Raw genomic sequence first — 11,160 nt, forward strand, 5'->3', positions numbered from 1 at the left:
GGCGATACCATACGTATATAACTTTTTGATGTTTTGCAGCGTTTGTGCAATAAAATCACTTATTTATAAAATAAATTCTTTTTTGTGTCACCATATTCTGAGAGCGATAACTTTTTTATTTTTCAGTCAAAAATGCGGTGTAAGGGCTTGTTTTTTGCGGGACGGGTTGTAGTTTGTATTGGTACCATTTTGGCGTACATGCGACTTTTTGATCACTTTTTATTGTAGATTTTGGGAGGGGTGGTAACCAAAAAATTGTGATTCGGGCACTGTTTTTCGTTTATTTTTTTCGCGGTGTTCACCGTGCGGGAAAAATAATATTACAGTTTTATAGTCGGGGTCGTTACGAACGCGGTGATACCAAATATGTGTACTTTTTTTATCGTGTTAATTTTTTTCCTATAATAAAAGACTTATTATAGGAAAAAAAGCATTCTTTGTTTATGTCACTTCTAACTTTTATTTTTACACTTTTTCAAAACATTTTTATTATCTTTTTTTTACTTTTTTTTACTTGTCCCACTAGGGGACACTTAGACTTGCAGCTCTGATCGCTGCTGGAACACATTACACTACACACGTAGTGTAATGTGTTGTAACTGTCATTGTGACGTAACTGTCACACTGACAGGAAGCAGAGGAGGAACGGCCGGAGGCTGATCCTCCGAGGCTTCCGTACATGGCAACCCGGAGGTCATTGTCTGGCCTCTGGTTGCCGTGAGAAGGATCGCCAGCCCCCGCAAATACATGTGGGGGGCTGCCGATCCGCTGTAAACCTCTTCAATGTGGGGATCGCAATCGACCACCGCATCGAAGGGGTTAATTGCCGATTTCAGCGGCGACAGGCCGCTGATCGGCAACAGGGAGAGCAGGGCTGACACCCTGCACAGTTAACCGCCGCTGCGGTGTAGCGCCGCGCGGCGGTTAACTGTCAAAGCACTGACGTTAATGAACGTCAAGGTGCGCGAAGTTACTGCACACATTGACGTTTATTAACGTCAAGGTGCGGGAAGGGGTTAAAGGGGTTCATTTTGATGGTAAAACTATAGGGAATTTCAGTTACTTACTCTATGTCTTTATTTTCTAGATGTATTAAACAGCAAATTATTCCGAAACATTCCGCAACCATTGTATAAAGCCCTGTCCAGCATGCCTATAACGGCAAACTTCCACTCCTGGAGCCTCTCTGCGCAGGTACATGCACAGCCAAAATTCATTCTACATGATGCCTTATTAAAGAGACTCTGTCACCACATTATAAGTGCCCTATCTCCTATATAAGGAGATCTGCGCTGTAATGTAGGTGACAGTAATGCTTTTTATTTAAAAAAATGATCTTTTTTCACAACGTTAGGAGCGATTTAAGTTTATGCTAATGAGCTTTCTTAATGCCCAAGTGGGCGTACTTTTACTTTCGACCAAGTGGGCGTTGTACAGAGGAGTGCATGACGCTGACCAATCGGCATCATGCACTCCTCTCCATTCATTTACACTGCACTAGCGATATAGTTATATCACTATGTGCAGCCACATACAGTGAAGGAAATAAGTATTTGATCCCTTGCTGATTTTGTAAGTTTGCCCACTGTCAAAGTCATGAACATTCTAGAATTTTTAGGCTAGGTTAATTTTACCAGTGAGAGATAGATTATATTAAAAAAAAAACTGAAAATCATATAGTCAAAATTATATATATTTATTTGCATTGTGCACAGAGAAATAAGTATTTGATCCCCTACCAACCATTAAGAGTTCAGCCTCCTCCAGACCAGTTACACGCTCCAAATCAACTTGGTGCCTGCATTAAAGACCGCTGTCTTACATGGTCATCTGTATAAAAGACTCCTGTCTACAGACTCAATTAATCAGTCTGACTCTAACCTCTACAACATGGGCAAGACCAAAGAGCTTTCTAAGGATGTCAGGGACAAGATCATAGACCTGCACAAGGCTGGAATGGGCTACAAAACCATAAGTAAGACGCTGGGTGAGAAGGAGACAACTGTTGGTGCAATAGTAAGAAAATGGAAGACATACAAAATGACTGTCAATCGACATCGATCTGGGGCTCCATGCAAAATCTCACCTCGTGGGGTATCCTTGATCCTGAGGAAGGTGAGAGCTCAGCCGAAAACTACACGGGGGGAACTTGTTAATGATCTCAAGGCAGCTGGGACCACAGTCACCAAGAAAACCATTGGTAACACATTACGCCGTAATGGATTAAAATCCTGCAGTGCCCGCAAGGTCCCCCTGCTCAAGAAGGCACATGTACAGGCCCGTCTGAAGTTTGCAAATGAACGTCTGGATGATTCTGAGAGTGATTGGGAGAAGGTGCTGTGGTCAGATGAGACTAAAATTGAGCTCTTTGGCATTAACTCAACTCGCCGTGTTTGGAGGAAGAGAAATGCTGCCTATGACCCAAAGAACACCGTCCCCACTGTCAAGCATGGAGGTGGAAACATTATGTTTTGGGGGTGTTTCTCTGCTAAGGGCACAGGACTACTTCAACGCATCAATGGGAGAATGGATGGAGCCATGTACCGTCAAATCCTGAGTGACAACCTCCTTCCCTCCACCAGGACATTAAAAGCACGACAATGACCCGAAACATACAGCCAAGGCAACAAAGGAGTGGCTCAAAAAGAAGCCCATTAAGGTCATGGAGTGGCCTAGCCAGTCTCCAGACCTTAATCCCATCGAAAACTTATGGAGGGAGCTGAAGATCCGAGTTGCCAAGCGACAGCCTCGAAATCTTAATGATTTACAGATGATCTGCAAAGAGGAGTGGGCCAAAATTCCATCTAACATGTGTGCAAACCTCATCATCAACTACAAAAAACGTCTGACTGATGTGCTTGCCAACAAGGGTTTTGCCACCAAGTATTAAGTCTTGTTTGCCAAAGGGATCAAATACTTATTTCTCTGTGCACAATGCAAATAAATATATATAATTTTGACTATGTGATTTTCATTTTTTTTTTTTATATAATCTATCTCTCACTGGTAAAATTAACCTAGCCTAAAAATTCTAGACTGTTCATGTCTTTGACAGTGGGCAAACTTACAAAATCTGCAAGGGATCAAATACTTATTTCCTCCACTGTACACAAGCCCTAACATTACTAGTGTCCTGATAATGAATACACATGACCATCCAGCCTGGACGTCATGTGTACTCAGAATCCTGACACTTCTGAATCTTTTTTTGTGAGATTCCGGCAAGTCTCGTTTAGCTCCGTGATCTCGCGAGATTTCGTATCCGTTGCTGGAATCTCACAAAAAAGAGTCAGAAGTGTCAGGATTCTGAGTACACATGACGTCCAGGCTGGATTTCATGTGTATTCATTATCAGGACACTAGTAATGTTAGGGTTTGTGTATGAGGCTGCACATAGCGATATATCTATATCGCTAGTGCAGTGTAAATGAATGGAGAGGAGTGCATGATGCTGATTGGTCAGCGTCATGCACTCCTCTGTACAACACCCACTTGGTCGAACGTAAAAGTACGCCCACTTGGGCATTAAGAAATGTCATTAGCATAAACTTAAATCGCTCCTAACGTTGTGAAAAAAGATCGTTTTTTTTAATAAAAAGCACTACTGTCACCTACATTATAGCGCCGATCTTCTTATGTAGGAGATAGGGCACTTATAATGTGGTGACAGAGCCTCTTTAAGCTGTTTGGGTTTGTTATTTGGATTTATCATTTATATTTAATATTTTACCTTATAGTTTTATCAGAAACTTATGAGTAAATGAATAGAAAAAGATAAAGGGATTTTCCTACAGAGAGTATAGGTCTTAGAATGTTGAGTAGAAAACCCACACTGTACTGTGTAGTCACCCTAATTCCCATTAATCCCAATGGGTAGATATCATAAGAGCACAACCTGCTCGTCCCCTGGGACCACATGTTCTCAGGACCCTCGCCAATCATTGTTGTATGATCTGTCCTAGATCAAAATACATTGTGGTAGGAAAACCCCTAAATTCTAAATAATAAATAGAGCTTTAATATAAATTCATACTAAATGTCATTATTAATTTAAAACCCCTGGTTCTGCATTGCCCTACATTGGGGCCTTTGTTCAGAACATTGTTGTGTCCATCAGACTAGAACATAATTGTCACAGAGCAGTGCGGCACATCATATATGGTGAATGCATTACTGAACAAACTTAAATATTGAATTATTCTATCACTTTTTGGTAAATTTGAAATATACGTTTGGTAAATATTAGTAGTTAATTTGACAATGTTTGTATTAGATAAGTCACTAGTGAAGTTCGTAGCAAATCTTTTTGAGACAATGATACCTTTGGCCAAATAACACTTGGAGCCTTTTTCTAAGAAAGTGATAGAATTGACCCTCTAGATTTAAAGGGTAACTAAACTTTTAAAAACTTTTGATGTGTCAGAAGTTTTGATTGGTGTGGGTCCGAGCACTGAGACCCCCACCGATTGCTAAAACGAAGCTAGAGAAGATTTCGGGTGAGTGCTGTGCTGCTTAGTTTCTGATCGGCTTTTCTCGGAAAGCGAAGCGAGCGGTGTACGGACTCATTGACTTTCTATTGAGCCCGTACACCGCTCGCTCGGCTTTCCCAGAAAAGCTGATCAGAAACGAAGAGGCTCAGCTCTCTCCTGAAATCTTCATTTTTGCGATCGGTGGGGGCCTCAGAGCTGGGACGCCCACTTTTAAAAAGTTTAGTTACACTTTAAGGTGTAAGATTCCAAGCATATGCAGGTACCTGTTCTACCTGTGGTATAGCAATTGTCATCTTGAAAAGGGGCCGATGCCTTGAGCCCAACATGTCTCTAAATCACTGCTTTTTGTCCATGTGAGTTTCTTAGATTTGCACCCTTCATGCATTTTAAAATTTGTAACAATTTTTTTTTTTTTAAATAGAACTTTACAGCAAATGAGAAGCTAAGAAAATTCTACAACATCCTCTCAACTAACTCTGATGGTGACTTGGAATTTATCTCTACATTCGAAGGTATTGACCGATGTCATAAAAATAGTGCCACCATTCAAATCAGATGGTGACCAACATAGTCCATTGATTTCAGGGTAAATCCTGTGGTCTGCTAGTGCCAAGTGCATGACGTCATTCTTCTGGTTTAATGTGCTTTATCCTGACCTATTAAAGAGGTTGTCTGAATCCTACAACTCCTTAAAGGGAATGTGTCGCTAGAAAAATATATATATATATTTTTTTTAGTTAAACTGTTAGTATATAAATGATTACACATTGTTCTAATTTTTTTAATTTTTTCACAAGCCAGGAAATATTATAAATTAGATTCTAATTTATAACATTTCCATGTGCTGGTCACTTGAGGGAGCAATTCCCAAAATTGCAGCATTGGCATGTGGTAAAGCAACCTCATTGCTTTATGCTGCAAAATTGGAGAAGACACACTCGCTCTAGTGTCCTCAAACAATCCCCCCTCCTTTATCCTGGCTAGTGCCAGGAGAAAGGAGGGGGTTGAATGTTCAAACCTCCTACAAAGTGTTCCACCATTTTTTGAGAGAATGCACAGTGTAGGAGGATTAGATACAGTGGTAATCACACAGTATAACACGAACATACACACACATCACATACACAAACATAACTTACCTGCTCCTGCCACCGCCGCTGTCGCTGCCTCCGCTCCTAGTCCTTGCTTCTGAACATATGGACGGAAGCCACAACCGGAAGTAGTCATCTTACTGTCCGGCCGCGGCTTCCGGTCCACATGAATATGGCGCCGGATGTCGCTCTGCCGAAGACCTTCCTTTTGGACTGTGTCGGAGCGGCACATGCACCGTTCCCACACAGACGGTGTCAGCTATAGTGAATGGAACGGCTCCCATTCGCATTCTCTATGGGGATGTATGTGCCGTATTCCAACTCTGTATGTGTCGTTAATCGACACATACAGAGATGAAAAAAAAATGGCAGCCCCCATAGAGAAGTAAAAGAAAGAAAAAAGTACAACACAAATAAATAAAATGTATTTTAATGACATACTAAAAGCTACAACATATAAAAAAAAAAATTTCCGCGACACCTGCCCTTTAAGGGCACGTTGAGACGTGGCGGAATTTGTCCGCTGCAAATGTTGGTGCAGATATGGGGCAATTACGCATGAATCTGCACCAAAATTTGCATATTTGACAGGTAATTCAGACGTTGCAGAAAACACAGCGGACTTGCCACAGATTTCAGTTTTTGCATTGCAAAGGCTGAAATCCGCAGTCAAATTCCGCTGCTTTTCCGCAATGGAAATAGCATGCTACGGAGGGCAAAATCTGCACCGCAGCCTGATTTCCGCAAAGTAATTTTCTGCAACGTCTGAACTAACTTTCCTAAAAATGTATAGAAATAAATGAAAAAACCGGCCGCTGCAGAGGTCCAATGTGGACTGTCCGCAGCGGAATTCCACAGCAATTCCGCCACGTCTGAACGTCCCCTTAGTGTTCTGGATAAATACAAAAACTATACATCTCCATTGGAATAAGTTTAGGATTTATTATTTTGACCCCATGGGTAGCCTAATTGTATTTGCTCACCCATGATGTAATATAAAGGCCCTGATACTCTTTGGGGAGCATGTATAAAAAATGTTAGTGGTGGGAAATATTGTGATTTTGGCCTTTTAAATATGTGCGTCCTAAATATACTGTAAATAGCTGCTATTTGCTGCGTCATATCATTTTGTATGCAAATATCACACGGCTGACAATGCTTGCACAGGAGTTTTTTCTTAGATATGACGTATGCAGGGATCCTGTACAGCAGCACATGAAGTCCCTTAGTTTCTGTACTGGAGTTATACAGAGGTTCAGTTTGGGCCCATAGACCTCTGTGGGTGCCGTGTTATAGCTCCATACATTTCAGAACTTGTACAGAGTCATAATACATCCATACACATGGGTCCTACTGCTTCTGAGGTATTATAATTTTGCAGCAGACTATTCATATATTTGTTTTCATACAAGAATAATAATACCCCCTAGAATGTGAAAGAACTGCCCATGTGACTTCTAATACTGAAACAAAGCAAGAACAAAAGGATAATATGTTGTGCCATCTTTTATTTTGCAGCTTATGATTACCCTTTTTATGGAGTCCAGTGGCATCCTGAAAAAAATCCATTTGAATGGAAAAAGACCTCCGATATATCCCATACTGCAGAAGCCGTGCATGTGGCTTTTTATATGGCTAACTTCTTTGTAAATGAAGGTAAGAACATCATAGAAAACGAGGTCATTCCGTATCTACAAGGCCCCTCTTCCTTAGTGTGAATGAATCAATTCCCATTCAAAGTCACTTCTAAAAAGTGTACGTGCGTTTTTTTAGTGCCACTTTTTATCTTCATTATTCCCATTACGTAAAAAAAGAAAACGACTAAAACGGCATGCATGGTTTTAGCAGTTCCTCACCCATTTGCTTTGTACAGTCTATTGTTTCACTATGTACAACACACACACAATCTGCTCTTCCCTTCCACTGTCCTTGTAGCACTTTGCTAAGTGAAGAAAGGAAACAAAATATTCCATGCGTCAGCTCGGGGGACTGCCCGCCTATCTTTTTCTGTCTGAATTTCTAGTGTCTGGAAGTGCCGGAGACATCTATCACTATGTACCACTAGATCTTAGAGGGGTTGTCCCGCTTCTCCCGACATTAACCCCTTAGTGACCAGCCCATTTTAGGCCCTAATGACCAAGTTATTTTATTCGTTTTTCTATAGTCGCATTCAAATAGCTATAACGTTCTTATTTTTTCGTCTACATAGCTGTATGAGGACTTGTTTTTTGCGGGATTAGTTGTGCTTTTTAATGGCACCATTTTTGGGTACATATAATTTTTATATTAAGTTTTATTAACCTTTTTGGGGGGGATTATAAAAAAAACCTGAAATTCCGCCATTGTTCTATGCGTTTTTAAATTGACGCCGTTCACTGTGCGACGTAAATAACATGTTACCTTTATTCTATGGGTCGGTACGATTACGGCGATACCACATGTGTAGAGGTTTTTTTATGTTTTACGACTTTTGCACAATAAAAACACTTTTGAACTAAAATTATTTGTTTTTGCATCGTCGCTTTCCAAGAGCCGTAATTTTTTTATTTTTCCATCAATGTAGTGATTTTTTGGGCTTGTTTTCTGCGGGACAAGACGTAGTTTTGAATGGTACTGTTTTGGGGTGCGTGGGACTTATTGATTCATTTTTATTATGACTTTTTTGGGGGGCAATGGAAAAAAATGGCAATTTCGCCATGGTTTTTTGCGTTTTTTTTTTACGGTGTTCACTTTGCGGTTTAAATTACATATTAACTTTATTAATGGAGTCATTACGGTCGCGGCGATACCACATATGTGTACTTTTTTTTTTTTTTTACACTTTTACTAAATAAAACCACTTTTTATGGAAAAAAATGGATTTATTTTTTTACTGTACTTTTTATTAATAATCTTTATTTCACTTTGATGACTTATTTTATTAGTCCCACTAGGGGACTTTACTGTGCGATGTTCCGATCGCTGCTATAATGCTCTGGTATACTTCGTATACCAGAGCATTATTGCCTGTCAGTGTAAATCTGACAGGCAATCTGTTAGGACGTGCCTCCGGCGCGTCCTAACAGGCATATGTCCAGGGCAGACCTGGGGGCTTTTATCAGGCCCTCGGCTGCCATGACACCCCATCGGAGACCCGCGATTTCATTCGCGGGCCGCCGATGGGTGACAGAGGGAGCGCACTCCCTCTGTAAACAAAGTTAAATGCCGCGGTCGCTATTGACGGCGGCATTTAACGGGTTAAACGGCCGCGATCGAAGTAAACTTCGATCGCGGGCGTTGGAGCAGGAGCTCAGCTGTCATCAGACAGCAGAGCCCCGGCTCCAGCCTGCACGGGGGACCCGTGCAGGACTTAGACTAGGCTGACGTGAAAAGGCGTCAGCCTAGCCTAAAGCCCATTAGTGACCGACGTGAAAAGGCGTATTAGTGGTCACTAAGGGGTTAAGCTGCCCATGTGGGGGAGGCACTTCTGTTCATCAACTGTTATTGCCAGGGAAAGCAGATGCTTACTATACCCGGCGGTGTCACTGGGGTATTCGTGATTGACAGAGGCACCGGGTGTGCCAGAGCCACTTTTTGTAGCAAATGTCCTCTGCAGCTAATACAGGGGTGAAGTGGGTTACAGACAGCCCACATCCCCAATATTAATTCTAAGAGGGCATATTGAAGGGGGCTGTCCACAGTTCTAACTGGATTGATGGATGACCCATCTTGGTCTCCACAGGAGCATGAGGATTCAGCAGTATCACAAACAAGCGTAAGAGGGGTATTCCCAACTTAGACATTTATGGCATATCCACAGGATATACCATAAATGTCTGATAGATGCGTGTCCGGGTATGTTCACACGGCCTATTTACGGACGTAAATCGGGCGTTTTTGCCCCGAATTACGCCCGAAAATAGCGCCTCAATAGCGCTGACAAACATCTGCCCATTGAAAGCAATGGGCAGACGTTGGTCTGTTCACACGAGGCGTATATTTACGCGCCGCTGTCAAATGACGGCGCGTAAATAGACGCCCGCGTAGAAGAAGTGACCTGTCACTTCTTTGGCCGTATTTGGAGCCGCTATTCATTGACTCCAATGAATAGCAGCGCTAATTACGGCCGTAATTGACGCGGCGTTCAAGCGCCTGCACATGCCGGTACGGCTGAAATTACGGGGATGTTTTCAGGCTGAAACATCCCCGTAATTTCAGCCGTTACGGACCCCCGCCGTGTGAACATACCCTCCAAGTTCTGGGACCCGGTGCTAGATTGAGTACGGGCGTGACCCAACCCCTGTTTCACCTGGTGGGGCAACTGCTAGCTGTAGATTCCTGATGAGGACTAGTGGAGAGGGGGCCGCACATGCCCGCGACTCTCTTTATTCTCTTCTATAGGTCGGGGGACCCCTGTTCTCAATAAAGGTGCAGGTCCCACAGCTGGGACTCGCATCTATCAGAAATATCCACAGGATATGCCATAAATGTCTAAGTTGGGAATACCCCTTTAATGTATCTTCTTAAGCAATGGCAGAATCCTATTTGGCGTAGACTGATCAAACCCCATTGATCAAAGCAATATTCATATGGGAGTAATAATGGAGGAGTTTCCCTGTACCTTCTATAGTGAATGACCTTTTATATTTGGGTCATTTACTTCTATTAGTGTCTAATTATTGTGTATTGTGGATTTATCTCAGTCTAACACATTGTGATTTCCATCTTTTGTCTTCGCAGGCAGGAAAAGCCGGCACCAGTTCTCTGATGAAGCACAAGCACGATATCCACTAATATATAATTATTGTCCAACATACACAGGAAATATTTCTGTCTTTGAACAAATGTATTTTTTCTGAAGAAGTTTTAACGCTGTTTTTAATGTGGAGCAATCCATTGTGAGAGATATTTTGCTATGCACATTGTATTGTTTGCAGCTAATGTGATGGCATAAATGATTTTATTTTACAATACATTCAGCACCGTTTTTCATTTGAACAGATATTAAAGGGATTGAACCGCAGCAGAAAAATATGGCTGATTTCTTTCAACAGGTTGTGTGTGGTATTGCAGCTCAGCCTATTCACTCCAATGGATCTGAGCTGCAATACCAGACATAATCCATGGACAGACGTGGCGCTGTTTCTGGAAGAAAGCGGCCCTGTTTTTCTAATCCTGTATAAACCCGCTAATGTATGTGTTACTGGAAGCTTGATGTAAAAGTAACACTGAATGTAAAGCTATTTAATCCATGCACTGCGGAGATTGCTGAGTTTTCTAATATATTATTTCTTCTGTTCACTCCTGAAAACATGACTGAATACAATTAAATGTTGAACTGACAATTCAGGCTGACTGTTTCGTATATGTTGAATTCACTGCTTTATGACACAATAAGATAATGGTAATAACCTAGCCATAACTTGTATAGGTTTGTGGAAAAATAAAAATTAAAAATAAATATATATATATATATATATATATATATATATATATATATATATATATATATTAACCCCATCATGTTCCTCAGTCATAATGTACAACATTGGGTTAATGTGTGAAGAACATGATTGGGTTAATTCCTATTAATGTAAGGC

At 41.3% G+C, this 11,160-nt stretch overlaps 1 protein-coding gene across 1 annotated transcript in view; it reads left to right on the forward strand.

The window, feature by feature from the left end:
* GGH (gamma-glutamyl hydrolase) overlaps nucleotides 1–10,905 on the forward strand; it is a 51,897-nt gene extending 40,992 nt beyond the window's left edge. Inside the window, exons 6-9 of the mRNA XM_075826190.1 lie at nucleotides 1,088–1,194; nucleotides 4,912–5,002; nucleotides 7,100–7,237; nucleotides 10,301–10,905. Of these exons, the coding sequence (XP_075682305.1) occupies nucleotides 1,088–1,194; nucleotides 4,912–5,002; nucleotides 7,100–7,237; nucleotides 10,301–10,419 (455 nt within the window). The 3' untranslated portion in view covers nucleotides 10,420–10,905. The remainder of the gene's footprint in view (nucleotides 1–1,087; nucleotides 1,195–4,911; nucleotides 5,003–7,099; nucleotides 7,238–10,300) is intronic.
* Nucleotides 10,906–11,160: the final 255 nt, after the last annotated feature.

This window comes from Rhinoderma darwinii, chromosome 5 (genome assembly GCF_050947455.1).
Source record: "Rhinoderma darwinii isolate aRhiDar2 chromosome 5, aRhiDar2.hap1, whole genome shotgun sequence".
NCBI classification, from domain to species: domain Eukaryota; kingdom Metazoa; phylum Chordata; class Amphibia; order Anura; family Rhinodermatidae; genus Rhinoderma; species Rhinoderma darwinii.